The sequence below is a fragment of the Monodelphis domestica genome, chromosome 7 (assembly GCF_027887165.1).
Source record: "Monodelphis domestica isolate mMonDom1 chromosome 7, mMonDom1.pri, whole genome shotgun sequence".
In the NCBI taxonomy this organism is placed as follows: Eukaryota; Metazoa; Chordata; class Mammalia; order Didelphimorphia; family Didelphidae; genus Monodelphis; species Monodelphis domestica.
The window spans coordinates 163,084,081-163,103,489 of NC_077233.1; the positions used below are offsets into that span (position 1 = coordinate 163,084,081).

At 41.7% G+C, this 19,409-nt stretch overlaps 1 protein-coding gene across 8 annotated transcripts in view; it reads right to left on the minus strand.

Annotated features, from left to right (window-relative positions):
* Positions 1-18,925, minus strand: part of TLE1 (TLE family member 1, transcriptional corepressor) — a 117,167-nt gene extending 98,242 nt beyond the window's left edge. For 5 of the 8 annotated variants that reach the window (XM_007498938.3, XM_007498937.3, XM_007498933.3 and 2 more), the window contains exons 1-4: positions 16,400-18,925; positions 15,152-15,252; positions 13,609-13,672; positions 13,453-13,497 (exon numbers count right to left, since the gene is read on the minus strand). In XM_007498938.3, the coding sequence (XP_007499000.1) occupies positions 13,453-13,497; positions 13,609-13,672; positions 15,152-15,252; positions 16,400-16,423 (234 nt within the window). In that variant the 5' untranslated portion in view covers positions 16,424-18,925. The remainder of the gene's footprint in view (positions 1-13,452; positions 13,498-13,608; positions 13,673-15,151; positions 15,253-16,399) is intronic. The other 3 variants (XM_056805940.1, XM_056805939.1, XM_056805938.1) reach the window with 1 other exon arrangement.
* Between the last annotated feature and the right edge of the window lie 484 nt (positions 18,926-19,409).

The following is a 19,409-nucleotide window of genomic DNA, read 5'->3' on the forward strand; positions in this document are numbered from 1 at the left end:
CAAGAGGTGGTCAATCAGGGGATCTTAGCCAAAGTATCTCCAACCTTGTAAATACTATGTACCAGGCTGGGCTAAGCATTGGGGATATTAATATAGGAAAAAATAGTCATTGCCCTCACAGAAGCCTACAATCCAGTCACACTACAAATAGGTAGTGGGGATGCCATTTGAACCCAAGTCTTTCTGACTCTAAGTCCAGCTCACTGGACATGATGTCTCTAGTAGTGTGGTAGTGGTATGTAAGATGAGTTGGAGAAAGCGACAGCAGGAAGACCTATGAAGTGGATGGAATGTGGGACTGTGCAAGCTAGAATGGAAGACTATTTGGCAGTAGAAACAAGAGCTAGGTGGTACAGTTAAGAGAATGCTGGGTCTGGAGATGAAAAACCTGAGTTCAAATCCAGCTTCAGATACTTTCCAGCTAGGTGACTCTGGGAAAGTCATTCATTTCTATCTTATCTGTAAGAGAAGGTTGTTGTGAGGACTAAATGAGATATTGTAAAGTACTCTGTAAGCCTTACAGTGCTATATAAATGCTATTCATAGGCCTAGGGAAGTGATTAAATGTGGGGAAAATGATGAGGAAAGAGCAGACTTAAAGGAAATGATGAGCTTAGTGTATTTGAGGCATTTTGTGGGGTCATGGAGACAGAAACCTATAGGTAGGCAAGAGAAGTCAGAGTTGAAGACAAAGGTTTGGGAGTTATCTACATAGAGGTGACAGCTGAAGTTATGGGATCAAACGAGATGGCAAAGGGTTTAGAAAAGGCCTCTCAACAGTTTTCATTAAAGGACTGGGCAAAAGCTCAGGTTTCCCAGTGCATCTGACTTAAATACAGTTACTGAAATGAGTTTCTGAAGCCTCACCTTTTCTTACTTCTATTTCTGCATCACATCCACAGTGTATTCTAGGGTCAAGAAATAGATTTCACAGAGAGGCATCAGCAGGGTGGGCAACCCAGAACCGGTGGAGTTCATTTACAGGAAATGAGGATGATGAGGTCAGAGGTCCAATAAAGATCAAGCCACCCTTTGGCTTGCCTGTTACCTTGGGGAAAGAATGCCTGTGACCAGATTCTGTGAACCCCTTTCTCTGGTCTGCCCTTAAGATATATAGACTAGGAATTATCCTAGCTCTCCCAAGTTCTAATAACCTTTATGGGTTCTCATAATTTCCATCCCTCTCTCCAAACTTACACCTGGCAAATTCAGCATAGGCAACACTTATCCCCATGCAAGGAAGACTTAAAATACAAAGAGAGACTACTGCAGCACATTAAATAACAAAACCCAACTGGAAGAAGCTTTCCATAATTTACTCTATAACCGTAGAAACACTGCATTCAGCTTGCTTCCTCCTTCCTCCCCTCCCCTTAGTTTATGGATTTACTCTCTTCTCACAAAAGCTAAGAACCTGGAGATAAGAAGAGAACAACACCTAGGGACCATAAAATGTGGTCTTCAAAGCTCTGCTCTTTCGATGGCTATTGCCTATATTACCTTTATATCTAGGAGATCTCTTTTACCCAAACCCCTTACAAGTCACTAATTTACATAATTTTTATGACTTCTAACAAAGCAAAACTAATGCTTAGATAGGGAGTCTATCAAGAAGTACCAGGAAGAAAAGGCACAATAGAGTAAAACCTGACTTGCATCAGTGAAGTTCTAGTTATGGGGTTTTTCTTTGAATGAATGAGAAGCCATTGTTTATGAAGCATTTACTATATGCTAAACACTGGGGATACAAATAAAAAAATGGGGGCAGTCCCTGCTTTCAAGCTGCTCACACTCTAACGGGGAAAGACACCACCACAGCAGGGTCAACTGCAGGCTGGCTAGGAAGGCCTCCAAGCCCTAAGGATGCTGGGGCAGGGCATGGCCAGATTAAAGGGTCCTCGTGGTGCACCAGCAGGTCAGAGAGCAGTGCCTGGAGGCATAGAGGGTGTATCACCAGGACAGATGGCTGAGGCCCAGAGGACGAGATGGTAGAACAGATGGTAAGGTCTGGTGGTCTTCCATCTTACTGGAAGGATTAGAGCAGTTCGACTCCCAGCTCATCCAAGCACTGTTTGTTTTTTTTTAAAGAATTGCCTTTTCATTCAAATACATTAAAGTAACTAAAGCCAGACTAACAAGGTGTTGCCTACTGGAGGTCCTTAAGGGACTAGTTTTAATGGATAAGAATGATTCATAATTAGTAAATTGGTTGTTTGCATGTAAATTGGTACTTTTAAAATGCTTGAGGTGCTTCAGACATTTTATTTTCTAAACTAGTTTAACCCTCCCTAACATTATTTGCACTATTAATTAGCTCATTAAACCTTCCCTTTACAGATTGACCAAAGGTCAATTTCCAATTTAGTGTAAGCCAAATTAACACATACTTTCATGTTAACAAAGCATACTACATTATTACACTTTAAACTGTTTGAATGCCTCAGAATGTATACAAGTTTCAGGGAGGCACTACAAATGAATATATGACCTTTTTACCCAGAGCCCCATTGGTGCTAAATTCACTTCCCTTTTAAGAATCATAAAAAATATTAGTTTGTTAGTAAAACATGGAACCATCCAATGTGGGATCCCTGTTATCATTTAAGTCAAAACCCCTCATTTTACTTTCCTACTGTAATGTCACAAAGAGCAAAAAGCTACACAGACTACTCTCCTCCAACAGTTTTATTAGCCAGGCAACAATGACAGTGCCCAAGATCTGGAGGCTCTTTCCCCATCCTGCCTCCTCAATCTTCATACTGCTAATGCCAAAAGACTAGACCAAGATGCAGATAAATAAGCTCCCCTATTTCTCCTAATGCAGAAAGCTACCTTTTTATTTTCACTCACTAATCCATAGCAGCCTTTAAAAATGGCACAAATAAAGGCAGCAGCATTTTGTTCTCTAAATCAATTTTCTCCTCAGCCATCAACGAGATGTTCCAGCACAGAGAAAGAACAGTCCTTCCCTTCTAATTCAAAAATCCATACTGCCATTGCCCTTGCAAACTGCTAAACAAGCAGTATCGGCAATTCACTTGTGTTCTGTAATATATTTACTGCAAATCCCAATGGCTTGCCTCCTAATGCAGTTTTCTATTGTGTCTGTTCTTGTCAATACACTGACTGGTCACCTTACTTGTAAGCTGCTTTGACCGACTGTTTACCCAAGGCATCAAGAGGCTTCTGGAGAGCCCCAGCTTCCTGACCAAGGCCTTTAAGCAGCCTGACTCCATAGGCTAACCACTACACAAACTCGAGATGCTTTGTAGCAGGGACACTTCCAAGCAAAAGGCCAGACTATACTTTACATCTGCAATGACTCCCAATAGCCTTCTTCCCAGGGAACCTAGACTGTCTGTATCATATCTGCAAAGTGCACAGATTTTTGGACTAGCCTTTTGATTTACAAATCTACTTCTTGATGTGTGCAAATGCTCTCGTCTCAAATTCCAGTTAAGCTGTTTTCTAAGAAACAATCATCTATAAGAGTCTAGGGTTAAACCACTAACACCACTAGAATTCTTTGATTATTATATTATAAAATGATTATTAGTCTTGTGGGGGCAAGGGCAAAGGATGTTCATCCATATTAAGAATTTATCTTTACTAGGACAGCTAGGTGGCTCAGTAGATCAAGAGCAAGCCAGGTCTGTAAATCTGGCCTCAGACCCATCTTAGCTGTATGACCCTGGGCAAGTCACCCCCATTAGCTAGCCCTTATTGCTCTTCTGCCTTGGAACAGGCAGGTGAGTGTTAAAAAAAAAGGATTTATCTTTTCTTTGGGGCCTTTCCTGAAGAAAGTTCTTCAACACCCCCACCCCCCGTAAAATTCGTATTTGAGGCCAGAAATTGAAAGGAACTGGCCACATTTTGAATTTTAAACTGAAGTACATAGTATTTTTCCTATCAGTAAAACCAGGTGGAAACAATCCTTTCTACTTCAAAATAATCCTTTAACATTACATAAGCTTATGAATGGAGAAAGGACATCTAACAAATATACCCTACCAATTTGTCCAATAAGATATTTTCAGTGTAAAAAAACAACACCAACACAGAAGGCATAGCAATAAACTTTATGTAAATAACAAACAGAAAAGCATAAAAACTTAGTAAAAACAGTCATTCAGATTGCCTACAATCACATTTTAGTAGATATGATCACCAAAAGCCAGTATTGGACATTCAAAAATCATTCTAGTGTATTCAGTTTGAAAAAAAAAAAAGATTATAGGATAATAAATCTAAAACCAGGAAATCTTCTGTTCTGGTCCCCTCAAACCAGAGATGAAGAAACTGATCCTCAAAGACTTACTGAAGGTCATTCAGATAGTGTGCATGAGAGACTGGATTGCAATGGAGGTCCTTGGACACAAATTCAGAGCTCCTTCTACTATCCTTCACAACCAAAATTCATCACGCAAAACTCCTAACCATGGGGCTTAAAAGTGCTCATTTAGGAGATGACTGCAAACACAGGTCAAGTCTAACATTTCTAACTCAAAGCTCCTTAATGGAAACTCTACACCTCTGACAACTCATAAATTGCTTAATTAATACTTGCTTTCAAGGACCTCAACCCTCTCCCATCTTTTTATCACTAACAGCCTTCTTGTGCCTACTATATGACTAAGAATCACAGGATAGAAATCTCTCAAAAATCAGAATCCCAGGTCACCAAGAGAGAAATGGAGAGAAGCCCAACTGACATATAAAGAATGTAGCATGTCCAACACCACCAATAAAAGGTATACAAGAAGCAGCATCTTTCTGTACATAAACATTTAACTTCTATTTAAAGAGTTCATCAACAGCCAATTAGTAAATGTTTACTACTTGTCAGGCTCTATGCTAAGTGCTGGAGATACAAAGAAAGCCAAAACAAAAGAAAAAACTAATTCCGTGCTCTCAAGACTAATAATAATAAACACATCCACAGAAGCCAAGTCAAAACAAACAAACAAAATGATAAGCATCAATTCATATCAATAGCCAGACTTCCAAATTTCTTACAGAATCTCAAAATTTCAATACTCTAAATCCTCAGTATTTGAAGGGCAAGGTCAAAATGAGATGCAATTTTTTCCATTTTTTAGAATTCTTTTTCTTTTTGGCATGTCTGTATTGGGGGGGGAGGAATATAGAATTATACAGTGAGGAAATTTTGAAATATATACAAGATATAAAGATATTTTTAATATGTGTATTTATTTTCCCCTGCCATGCCACTTCTTTCCAAGAATAAGTTGGAAATAAAGCTTCCAATATATACAGGATATAAATATATTGTTAATAGCTTTTAAAACTTATAAAGTAACTTTTTAGTTTAGTAATTCATAAGCAATAAGCAAAACTTGGCTTGTTCATATAAATCGGTCCCATTTTAAAGTACAGGGGCAGCTAGGTGAAGTGGAGAAACTGCTGGGTCTGGAGTCAGGAAGACCAAAATTCAAACTCTGCCTCAGGGCACTGAATAGCCCTGTGTCTCTGGACAGTTCATTTAACCCTGTTTGTATCAGTTTCCTCATCTGCGAAATAAGTGGGAGAAGGAAAAAGTAAACCACTCCAGTATCCTGGTCAAGAACTCCAAATGGGGTCACAAAGAGACACGATTGAAATGACTAAAAAAGAAAAATTTTAAATGGCATTTTTACTAGCAAATCATTTTAAGTATGCTTAACACAACAAATAGAGCCACAAATAGGGAATGAGATATCAACTAATATTGTTTGTCCCCTGCACTTGTGAGAATCAAGCAAAAACGAACATTGAAGTAAAAACCAAGAAAGTTATTGCAATGTTTTCTGAATTTAACACCTACCATATGAAACTTATTCTAAACACATTAATTTGTAGACTTCTCATCAACAGTAGCTACTATTGTGACATTTCAATGTCATCACTCAAGATTTCTGAAAAGAAAGGCTGACATAGGTCGAATCTCTTTACCAAACCTCTTTATCCTTCATATTACTAAATTTCTTGATTTAATGTTTCCTTAAACAGACCTATTTCTTTCATGTTATGAGATGCAGAAATATGGAGGCAAGAAGAGTCAAAAGCAATGCAAAATATTGCTTTCGTGTTGGAAAAGGTATAGAACTGACAGAATTCTAACCCTAACTTCTACATCAAGTTCCTAAAAGGTTGTGGGTTTTGTTTTGTTTTTCTGAATGATCTCGTCTGCTCATCGGCAAACTTGAGGGTTTACTGGAGTTCTGAAGCCCAGGGACGAAAAGCTTCTCATGCAAAAGATGAGCTAGAGTCATTTTTAGCCCCTTATGTCAGAAGTTACAAGGAAGCCAAATTTTAACTCAACGTTAGGAAAGACTTCTTAATAATTTAAACTGTCCAAAAATGGAATAGGCTATGTTTCAATAGAAACTGTTCTTAATAATAATCATAGTAATGATAATTAATATTAATAATAGCATTTATATAATGCTTGAAGTTTTGCAAAGTATGTTACAAATATTACCTCATTTGATCCTCACAAGAACCCCTGGGAGGTAATGATTATTATCATCATCCCCATTTTACCGATGAAGAAACTGAGGCAGAGAGAGATTTAAGTGTCTTACATATAGTCACACAACTTTTAAGTGTCTGAGAATAAGTTTGGAACTCAGGTCTTCTTGGCTCCAGGTCTAGCCCTGTACCCACTGAACTAGCTAGCTGCCTATTTATTTGTTATAATTCAAGATTTCCATCACATGGTCAGGGATATTATAGATGTGACGAATGGTTTATGTAACCAGTAGACCAGCTCTTTGAGGATCTTTTACCTGATGAGATTCCATGATCCTAAAACTCAATTATGCATCAACACTCTATTCACCCCTAACCTAAGGCCTAAATTTAGGTTCAAGCATTTGTATTTTCAGTCTAAAAAAGTTTCCTTTCCAAAGCTGTCTGAAAGTTCACTTAAAAACTAGTAAGTTGGGGGAAGCTGGGTAGCTCAGTGGATTGAGAGCCAGGCCTAGAGAGGGGAGGTCCTGGGTTCAAATCTGACCTCAGACTAGCTGTGTGACCCTGGGCAAGTCACTTGACCCCCATTGTCTAGCCCTTACCACTCTTCTGCCTTGGAGTCAATACACAGTACTGATTCCAAGACAGAAGGTATGGGTTTTAAAAAACAAACCAAAACAAACAAAAACCAAAAAAAAAAAAAAACTAGTAAGTTGATCATACTTTGAAGCATGAGAACAAAAGTTCCTTGAAGGCAAGGATTCAAGGGTTTTTTTTAATCATCAATATTTACACCACAAGAATTTAATAAAAGTTATTCTAATTTAGTTGAAAGTAAGTCATTCTGACAGTTTAAACGTGGGTCTTAATAATTAAATATACAAAATTTTTTAAAGACCCTCATTGAAAACATTTTTTCCAAAACAACAATCTATTAAAGGATCCTATTAACCAATCAATCCCTGAGATTCAACTCAAACCATCTCCAGGAGACTACAATGTTTTCATGAGAAATCAACAAAACTTCAACCAGTTTCATGAGAAAAAATAACTAAATAAATAGGTTTGCCTTTAGCCTCAGTATCATTCAACAAGGCTTCTTTACATAATATTTACTAAAGGGACAGGTTTTCTTATGGGGCTTATTACTCAACATTAGTTAGGAAAACATTATCTTAAGCCCCCTGGCTTAAGCCTAGCTTCATTGGCATCTGGCTTGGACTAACAATTTCCATTCCGTGTTCCTTTTTAAAAGCTTCTCTGTGTGCAATGTTAGTTTTTACCACTCGTGATGAGAAAGACTCCTAGAAAGTTAGAGCTGGAAGAGAATAAATAGTATTTTATATTCTTCTCTCCACCCCCCCCCCTTTGCAAATGAGGATAGTGAAGCCCAGAGATACTCTGCTAAAGGTCTTGCTTGAGGTCCCTCTCCTGGCTGCTCATAAAATTAAGAAAAGATGTCTCAATAAACCATCCAACCCCAAGAAACAAAGACCCGTCCTCTCTCAACTTCTGGAATGGAAGCAAACACATATTGTTGGTAGCTTATGGTTTTGTCAGTGGGTTCAAAAGTGATGAATCTTTCTCTGGCTGCTTGCCACTGAACAAAGGCTAATCTTACCCCTTAACAAACTAGGCTTTAAGGCACACTTGGAAGCTTTATTTCCAACTTATTCTTTGAAAGACGTGACATGACTGGGGAAAATAAATACACATACACACAATCCCCCCCCCATTCTTATACTTGATGACAGCAAGCCATCTTGTACCACTCTCCTATTAGCACCTGATGGAGTCTAATCCTTGGTGCCAATACTGTGGCATGCAATCATTTCCTAGACATAGATTTCTGACCTGGAAAGCGATCTTACTCAAGTGTGAAACCAAAAAAAAAAAAAGACTGAATAAGTAATAGAAGGAACAACTTTCAGGTAGTGGAAATAAAAATTCACATTCAAGGAATGCATCTATAGGTGAAATCAAAACATATATAAGAAACGTCCACAGAACTCATCTAACAGCTAGCTACATCTGAATGCTTAGTCTAGTCCACTGCATGAGTTATTACAGAAATGATCTCTAAAAGAAAACAAATATTGGATCATGTCTTTTTCCCTGCCACTACCCCAAAAAGCTGCCCTATGGACCCTTTTCCTCTGAAGGGCAATAGTGTCCATAGTCTGCATCAGAGGTTCTGAACCAGGAATCCACAGACTTCGTAGGGGGTTTATAAATAGATTTCAGGGGATCTGTGAACCTGGAATGGGGTGTGTGTGTTTGTGATTAAATCTTTATTTTTACGTCTAAACTCTGAAATTGAGCGTTCCCTTTCATTTTTATATTTTTCAAAAAAATCATTGTGAGAATGGCTTCAACAGACTATAAAAGGGTGACACCAAAAAAACAAAAAACAAAAAAACCCTCTCTACAATTTCCTCAGCTCAGCCACACACATAAAAAAAAAAAGGAATTGTCAACATTTTCTCATGAAGACAGGGACAAATATTATCATCCTATTTTTTGTAAATAAAAATAAAACTGCTCTGTGTCACAGGAAGGGTCACATGGTCGGCAGACCTTCAGCCTTGGGTCCTTTTTGTTCATGTTTCTCATGATGCTAAATTTTAGTCTAGAGTCAGCTTGCTGGTTACAACACTGCGCTCGTGAAACCAAGGTCATGGACCGGGTCTCCTGCAGGCCAGATAGCTGGCCTTAGTCCATAATAATACCCCTAGCTCCATCCTGTCCTCACAAATACCTACCCACTATTGACTCAAAAGGGGAAGAGAGGAAACAAGAATAGAAAAAGGGGGAGCGCGCACGTGCACACGTGTGTGTGTGTGTGTGTGTGTGTGTGTGTGTGTGTGTGTGTGTGTGTGTATGGGGCACAAAGAGCACTCGGTGTCCCTGGCACCAGACCACCTGGACTTGTGTCCTATCCCTGCAACGCCCTAACTCGTTGCCTTGGAGGAGGACCTTCTCCTCCGTGGGCCTCATTTTCAATCTGTGAAACAACGGGGTCGAGTTAAGTCATGTAAGGTCACTTCCAGAGATAACATTCTGTGACTGCTAGATAATCTATCACCACCACCAGAAAAAAGGACTTTAAAAGTTTTTGCTTATCGATATAAGTAGATCAATAGCCTCAGCATCATTCAAAGACAATTTTGCCATCTTCCTCATGGCTTCTTGTTGAAACATGCCACCAAGACCCTTTTGGATAAAGAGCACAAAAATACAGGAGGAACACCCCTGCCCCAAGTTTGTCACATGAACTCACTGCACACAATCCAAGATCATTGACATTTTTAGAAGATTTAGAACATTTAGAATGCTTTCAGGTTTACAAAGCACCTGGCAGGTCCCCTGCCATGAGCAAGTCTGTCAGGTAGATACAAGGATCATCCTCATTTTACAGATGACGGAGGTTGTCACACATAGCTACACAGAACCAGCAGTGACCAAAAAACAGCAATCTCCATTTTTGCTCCTCCTCCTTTCACATAAGCTTTTCTTTATGCCTGTAACAGAACTATGGTATGAAATAATCCTTTTCATATCAAAAGATTCAAATATAAAACAGGGCTCAGACTTCATAAATTTTTAAAAACTAATAAATGGGGGAAGGGAAAAATGTTGACACAATATTAACTTAGATTACCCACAACAAACCAGGTCCTTCACAAGTAGCCAAGCCACAATTAGACCATTCTTGATTTGGATGACAATTCCATTTAAAAACTGCCAGACTTGTGATGACACTGGAGAATACAAAATCCAAGAAATCCACTGAAAGGGGTAGGGGGTGGGGAGAAGCAGAAGGGGAAGAGAAGCAATTTCTCACACAGGAAACAACCCTTAAGAACATTAAAGCCTGCTCTGTGCAAAGTTTCCCCATCACTGCATTTTTCAGTAACAAAGATGTTGTCAGAAATGACAATTTTTTGTGTCCCCTGATGATGCCTTGCTAGCATTTGGTTATAAGCCATAAAGCGGGAATAATTTCAGCCTGTCAGGAGTCTAGCTAATGCCCAGTTTCCCCCTAGAGAGAATTCCTGTCAAACGTAATGAGAGCTCCAAAGGCCTCTCTACAACATAATGAGCACTTAGGCCATGCTGGTGATCAGGCAGCAAAAAAGCATCAATTTGAGCCTGGCTACACCCTAGGGGCTAGACGTCACCAGTTTTAATAAGAATTATGATTACTAGCTACCCAATGTCTACTCAGAACTTATTATTAATGTGTGACATTCAGAGGGTGTTTTTTTTTTTTAAATGTAAGGCCACTTTAACACTAAATCACAGCAGAGTCCACCCTTCACCACTATAGTTGAGGGTCTGTCATCATTTACAATACAAACTGAACTTAAAGGGGTTCAAAATTTGGCTATTTAAAAATATCAATCGTATCAGCCTTTCACATTTTTCAAATTATCAAATAAGCTACACAAAAATATCACATTTTTGTACATGTGCATGTATTATATATAGACATAGACCCAAAATACACATGTTCTCACACATGTTTGCCCATGAAATACATGGACAGAGACATAGTTCTACTCCCAAACACATTTTTATCCCCATCGCACATACTTCTGACACTTTTTATTTCCTTTCTCTTTTAAGGAAAAAGGAAAGGTCATATAATTAAGCATGGGCACAAAAATAACAACAATGCATATACTTTAAACTCTCCAACAAATCTAGTATAAGCATAGTGATCTTATATTCTTGGAAAATGGAAGAGCCAAGTGGAGCCTCTGATTGTATGAGTTTCAAGTAAAACTCAACCTTTTATTACTCATTCTATTCAGTATACAAATCTTGTCTCATTCCATTCAAAACCTAAATTGTCAAGTATTTCAAATTCTATGGCAAAAGTTTGTGAATTCCCAATTATTACCAAAGAAAGACCCCTCCCCCCAAAATGAACCAGGGATCTTTCTAACCAGTACTGTCAATGAGTTTACAATCCCTCTTGATGAGGCAGTTACAGCAAAAGGCCCCAAGAACCCTAAATACATTAAAAAGAAAGTTTATGGCTTTGAAAAAAACTGAAATGAAATTACTTAGAAAAACAATTACAGTCTAAGTAAAGAGACTTAGAATGTTTCCTCCCAAATACAAGCAAAAGCAGGATTTCCAAAACAACACCTCAGCATTATCAAATCTACAACGAATTAAAAAGAATCAAAGAGTTCAGAGTTACAAAAGCAGAATTCAACTCTGAAACACACTTGCTTAATGAAAGTCTTTGAATATAGTGAAGATCTGAAGCCTGAACTAATCAATTTCTCCACTGTGCCCTAGTCGGTCAGCCATGCTCTTTAATTTAATGAAACAAGAGTTTTAGATGAAATAGCACATATACATCAAGCAAGAATTGTATTGTTGCACTTTGAAATGTGTCCAACTGTGCAACTTCATCTAATGATAATTTTTTTAAGAGGCAATCGATTTCTAAAAGACTTATTGTACCAGTCTCCTGATGAAAAAGTGAACGTCAGCATATCTCCCGAATACTTACACCCTGCCATTAATGCTTTCTTTGGCAGACAATGACTACTCAATCGAGGGTCCTTTGGGCTGAGCAATCATTTAGCTTTTCTTCTCTTATGAGGTCCTTAGTGCCTTGTTCCAGTTCAATACTCTTTTTATTCACCATTATAGTAGCCATAAGTGTGAATTTTATGGGAACTTGCAAACTCATAGTCATAACCAGAGCTTTCCCAGTCACTAATCTTTTCAGGCTTTTAAAACCACTAGGAACTCAGCTACTATCAACATATGCTACACCCTATAAAAGGAGTTTTTTTTTTCTCTCTCCCAGATTCAAGACTCCATCTACTAAATTATTTTTAAAGATGTTTACCTACAAACCATTGAACTGATATCTTTATGTGGATCTACACAACTACAAAAGAAAATCAGTGTTTGCTGTACAGATCTTCATATACCTTTTCTACATTAATTAGAAGCTCTTTTACATAATTTACTCTACCACATTTCCAAGAGGATACAAAACTGCCTACAAGTTATAATGGGAAGGTCACTGAAATTAAGAATCAAAAGATATATCAAATCCTTGATCTGCTGTGTGCTATCTGTGTGACTCTGGAGAAATCACTTCCTTTCCCCTAGACCCTTCATTTCCCTCCCCTAAAAATGAACTGAGTATAGTAAATGAGCTCTAAGGCTCCTTCTTGTTCTAGATGTTGTACTACTATTGCTTTTGGGTTTGCAAAGAGCTTTAAATAATATAAAGTTGTCTTTATAACCATTCTGTGAGTCAAGTGCTACAGCTATTATTCCTTTTTTTAAAGATGAGCTAACTAAGACAGAGAGGTTAAGTGATTTGCACTCAGGCCTGGTGAATAGGTATCAGAGGCCAAATTGAACCCCATGTCCTGAGCGCACGTTTACCTTTCCTTCTATTCTGCCACACTGACTCTTAATCCTATGATTCAATGATATGTATATATCATTGAATTCAAGTCTATACACCCATAACATTCAAATAGTCAACAAAACCTATCCATGCATTAAAGTATAGTCAATTTTTATCTTCCTGTAAACAGAAGAGCTTACATTTCCATATCCCTTATCTAGTGATTTAAATTTTTCTGCAAATATTCTGAGCAGCAGAACTTCTGCCAAGTAATTATCGGGACACAGTATGGCACAGAAGAAAGAATTATGAATGTAGAGATTGTCTTAGAAGTAGATTCAAATCTGAATTCTGGGCAACCCACTTCCAGGTCTCAGTTTCCTTATCTGTAAAATGAGGCTGTCCATCTGGATGACTTCTAAAGGGCTATTCTAGCAGTAAGCCTGTGATTCTATGATAAATTGGGAAACTGAGACCTTCGAGACACATATTACCAAAAGCTTTAAGTCACCTATTACTGAAAGCAATATCATGATTACAACCATGAACTGATTCTTGGTCTCAATTTGGGATTTACATAAAAATCTTACCTGTTTATGCATTTCAATGTTTAATCCATATGACATTTCATAATACTATGAAGGAAAAAAAAGAATGAAAACTTTCATTAACTCATGTTTATTAAGTTTAAGAAAATATATTTGTTATGTTGTATGAAAAGAAAAAAACAGATCTTTGATACCTACCATCACATAATGCCTCTGCATTTCTGTCTTTTCACTTGCCAGTTTCTCACATTCCAATTTAAGGCTACAAAAACAAAACAGGCAACTTCATGTAAACATTATGTCACTTGTTTTAACATCTGCCTCACATATTTGCACTTCAAGTAAAAACACAGACCAATTTGGAAAAACTATAAACTATCAAAGTAAATAACCCAAAGCTTTGTCCTTGTATTTAATGGAGTCTACAAGTAAAATGAATTATATGGACAGTTCACCCCATTATGATTCATTCTTAGGATATATACAATCCCTGGAAAAGCCTGGGAAATGAAGTCTGCCCTCAAATTACTAACAAGTAATCTTATCTGTTAACTCTTGGTCGGTTAAATTTTAATTTAGATTCACAGTGTGGGAGAACTGGCCTCTGAACAGAAACCTGAGCTTCAAACTACATATACTGTGTTTGACTTCGCTGATTCAAACATCAGTCTAAGTTTTTTTTTTTTAATTTTTAAGTGAAAAATTAGCATTCCATAATGTTTATCTTTAAAGCATACAGTAAAACATCACTTGAGGCAGCCAATAAAATGGTATAGCCTAGGAAATAGTGTGATTAGATAAGTGTATGCCCTAAACAGAACACAAAAATTGTCCATTTCTAAAACGAAAAGAAAACTGATTGCTATTTCATAAAAGCCATGTATAAATTACCTTGTGCATTCTGCTGAATTTAATTTAAACAGTGATGGACTATACCTGTAAAGTATAAAAGCTAATTTCTGAATTTTGAGGATTATTTTTTTTTAAGCTGTGAACAACTAGCAGGCCACAACATCAATCACTTCTCGCTGTTTAAAATTCCCACTGACTTGGACAGTAAGTCTATACTTGTATTCAAGTGCGATGATGAACTTCATATGCAGAAGCCTCCGTTCAATGAGGCTCGGATGTTGGGAACATGAAATTCTATTTATATTTTGATCCCCAGAGTCCGCCTCAATGTAAATAGCCCAACAATTATAGTTTAAAAGGAGTAAGCTTTCCACAATGAACTTTGCTTTGTACAACTTTATCTTCCAGCATAACCAAGTTATTTCAACAGTACATTTGTCTACTGCATTCCAAGACTAAGACATTGACTGAGCCAGTGTTTTCGGCTCAGCCTGTTACAAAATAAATAAACGAAGGGCAAATATTGACGGTTCTCATGCTATCCAAAACACAAGAAAAAGAGTTCATTTAAACAGGGGCAAATGGGGAAACAATAGGAGGAGGGGATGAAAAAAGGAGAGGAGGACTGAGAAAAGCCAAGAAAATAAAAAGGGGAAAAGTGAATGACAGGTTTTAACTGTGATTCCACACGCCACCGCCTGGACATAAGTACTAAATACAGCTGCCACCCCAGAGATAGGACAGACTGATGAGGAGAAGGAGAAAACCACAAAGCCCCCCCAACCCCCCACCAAGTCAAATACATTCCAAGCTGACATCCAACCCCCAGGCCAGGGACGTACAGGGTCGGCTCAGGACTTAATGCACCCGCTGCGCCGGCTGCACGCACCTGTGATACTGAGCCTGCAGGAACTGAAACTCCTCTTTGATCCGATCCAGGGACTCCGGGATGGTGAATTTAAAGGGCTGACCTGCAGCCTGGTGCGGCGTCTGGAAGGGGTGCAGAAAGGGTATGCACAGATATAAAAAAATAAGAGGAAGAGGGTGCAATATTGCCGGGGAAGAAAAGTGAGCGGGAGGCAAAGGGGAGGGGAGAAAGAGATATTTGATGAGATGAGACGTAACAACAAAACCAAAGCAAAACAAAAGTTACCAGCTATCGCAGGTACAAAAAGAAATTAATTTCTTTTGGTTTACTTTGGGGGAAAATAGGTGGTAACAACCATTTCTCTCGGGCCCTATCTCATTTGCTAAAACTCCCAAAGGCTGCAAGAAGCTGGGTCAAAAATCTATCTCTGTACCCACCCCTCAATCATACTCCTAGGGACACGGAGAGGGGTCTGAAAGAGGTATACCTCAGGAACTTGGGCAGAAGTAGCCCATTTCTCCTAAAGGGCCTGGGAAGGTAGTAGAAAGATGGGTGCCCGCCCCTCCCTTAGGCAATAAAGATAATAGCCCTAGGGAGAGAAGTGGAATAACAAGACACCCCCGGCTCATTCTCCCAGTTCCCAGAGTCGCCACACAAGACTCCCGCCAGCCTCAGCCCCACAGGATCCAGGACTGCAATTGACATGTAAATAAGACAGTGAACAAAGCAGGTACTGAGTGGGGGCCAGCAACTGGGGGAGGGGGGAGGGAGAGCTTAGCACCTCCCTCTCATGTAGGGGGTAGGAAAAGGGATGTGGATGAGAACAAGAAATTTAAGAAGCTTCTCTGTCCCCGTTCCGTCCTCCTACCCCGATAATCTATGTGTCTCCTTTAGAGGTGACAAGAAGGGAATTAGGGGGGGGGGGGGCGCGTCCGGGAGTAAAAGGTGTCAGAGGTTTGAAATCGATTTGAAAACAAAAACACAAACACAAAACAAAACCCACACAGCATCCTCCACCACTTTCCCTACCCCCCCCAAGTGGGAAATAGGGGCCGAGAACTGTACAAGCCCAACCTAAATAGCCCCGATTGGGGGAGGGGGGCGGGCAGGGCAGATATTGGAGAAAGCCCAGCACCTCCCAGCACTGCCCAAGAACGGTACCTTCCCCCAGCCGCAAAAACATTCACCTAACCTCCCCCCCCCATACTCCCCCACCCCGTCGCACCCTCAAGCATACGCCCAGGGGCCCAGGGCCCAGCCGTTCCTTACCGGGTGCCGGCTTTGCGGGAACATCGCTCTGACGGCAGCCGCTGCCTTGCTCCTGGGCAGCTCAATTCTCCGCTCAATTTCCAACTTTAATCCCGCCGAGAAAAATTAAGACAGGAAGAAAGAAAGAAGATCCAAGCGGGGGGGGGGGGGGGGGTGCGAGTTAGACATGCACACACAAGCGCGCGCGCACAAACACTGACATTACACGCACATACAGACACGCACGCACAACAGCCAGGCAGGACCAGAGCTGGAGTTGGGCCACTTGGGCTCCCCAAGGCCGGGCCGCCGGATGGGTCGCTGCCTCCCCGAGCTTAGGGCCACATTTCCCTCTCTTCCTGCTCACCGCCCCCACCTCCCACAGGGGCCAACGTCTCCCGCCCGGACTCAGAGAGTGGGGGGAGGGAAAGAGTTTCTGGGCTTCGAGAAGAAAAGGACGGACCCGAGATGGACAATGGAATCACCCAGTTCCGGCGGTGAGGTGGGAGGGTGGGAGCACAGGTCTTCCTCCCCTACGGCCAAAGCCGGGACCAAGGTTAACTCCCCCACCAGCAACCACTCCCCTCCGAAGCGCGAGCTGCGCAGGTCCAGGGCAAATCAATCCAGTCTTTCTCCCCACTACCCGCCCTTGCTCCGTAGGGGGCAACTTGCAGGTGGCAAAAGAACGCTGCCTCACCCCCAACAAAAACAAACTAACAATCAGGGGCCCGGAAACCCCAAGCAAGCCGGTGACTTCTCTGGTTGAAGACGAGATCCAGGAAGAGCAGCAGGGAGACTAAAGGAAGGAATTGTCAACCCACGCCGCCCAGAAAGGGGTTGGTGAGTGCAAAAAGGAACACAGGATCACTCACAAATAAGCGTAAGCATATATACTTGGGCTGGCTAGGCTCAAAGGTGCTCCCGAGAGGAGGTAGAGGAGACACACACACAAACACACGCAGCCCCGGGTGGAGGCTCAGAGCCAAGTGATCACCAGCAACCACAGAGAGAAGGGTAATGATGCAAGGAAAGTGCACAGAGAGAGAGCGCGCGCGCGAGGAGGGGGTGGCCACGCAGCATATGCACTCAAGCAGTCTTAGAGTGAAGATTGAAAAAAAAAATCCCAACAACTAAAACAAGCCGAGGCGAGGGACGAAGTGGTTGGTGCTGGTAGGAGGCAACAGTCTTCTCGTGCCTTGCACAAAAATCCTCGGTAATAGCAGAAAGAGCAAACCGGCTGGGGCAATTCCCACTGTTACTCAGAAGGGTGCAGTCCTCCCGAGTGCAGCAGCCTCCCAGCAGCCGCCGCCGCCACCACCTCCTCGCGCCTGGAGCACATCAGGGAGCGACTCTCACACACACCCATGCAGCAGCCGCCGCCGCAGCCGCAGCATCTCCTCACAAACATAGACACCCGCACGGCCCCGAAGCCCTGGTGCCTTCCGCCGCTAATCCTTTTTGGTTTTTTCCTTTCTTTTTTCCACCCTTGATCCCCCCTCCCTTTTCGTGTTTTCCTTTTAACAATCCACAGTCCAGCCACAAGTAAAGTTCCCCAGGAATCCCGGGGACAACATCCATAAACCAAGGGGCGATGAGGGAGAATCCACGGAGCGAGCCTCTTAGCTTCCTCTCTCTCAGATAATCTCTGCTCCCCCTTTTTTTCTTCTTTTTCTTTCCTTCCTTCTTTCTTTTTCTTTTTGCAAGCAGACAAACTCCAAGGGGCTATTGGGAGTCACAAAGTGAACAGGAGGGCCGAGCCTAGATGAATTGGTGTGCTCCTCTGACCAAGGGTCTAGACAGCCCGTGACGCCACTGCCACTGCCGGCCCAAGGCAGTGGCACCGAGGGGGTTGTAATCAACTGCCTCTCTAGAAGCGGGACACAATGTATCAGCCGCTGCTGCCTCGGCTCCGGCTCCAGCTCTTGCTCTTCTTGCTCTTCTTGCTCCTGCTCCTGCTCCTGCTCCTGCTCCTGCTCCTGCTCCTGCTCCTGCTCCTGCTCCTGCTCCAACCCCAACCTCCGCCGCCACCGCCACCGCCTCTCGCGCTGGTAACATTAACACGCGGTTTCACACTCCTCTAGCTAACCAGGGCCCGGCCCCGCCCACCCTGGCGCGGGCGGGGTGGGTGGGAGGGGGGCGAAAAGCTGAGGATGGAGTCCGGGTGGATGTAAGGTAGGAGGAGAAGAAGGGGGGGGGAGACTAGGCCCAACCAATCGTCCGTTCCAAGACCCAACGTGGGATCTTGACGACATGCCTCCCATCGTCCTATGGCAGGGCATACTAGGCTCGTCCTTCCGCACCCCCCCCTCACTTCACCATTCTCCCCACCTTCTCTCTTCCATCAGCACTGTCTCCCCTGTCTCCCCTCCCGCCCCCCTCCGCCCAGCCTCGTCCTCCCCGGCTTCGCGAGGAAGCGTTCCTGGAGAAGCTACGGGACGCCCAGGCCAGCCAATGGGAAGCGGGGGAACGCTGAGATTGGCACGGAGGATGGGAAGGTCGGTGAGAAGGAGAGCGGCAGTACTGAGATGTCAATCAAAGTAACGTGGGGAGAGTGAGCGCGCCCGCGCGTTCTAGAGAGAAAAGGGAGAAGAAGGGGAGAGGGGGCGAGGAGCAGTGTCAGGAGGAGTGTGTGGCTTTAAAAATTCTATCGTTTTCTTCTTTTCACTTAAAAAAAAAAAAACCTTCAGATATCTGTGAAAGTAACCCAGTGAGGCAAACCATCTCGTTATGATTGGGAATTGAGGGTAGTTAAAGGAAAGCACATTTTTTCCCCATGGAAGTCACTCGTTTTGATATTATTACTTTGAAAGCCAGGTCACATTCAAAAATGTCTTTAAGGTTTGTTTTTACCAATAGTTACCTTTTCATGGACACACAAAAGAATAGTATGTGCACTTGATGAAAAGGCAGAGTGAAGAAGGCTTGGCGGTGCGCCTCACTCCTAGGCACTTTTACATAAAACACCCACGCACGTTGAAATTGCGTAGCTGTGTGTGTGTGTGTGTAAAAGCATTCTTAAAAGCCACAGTGG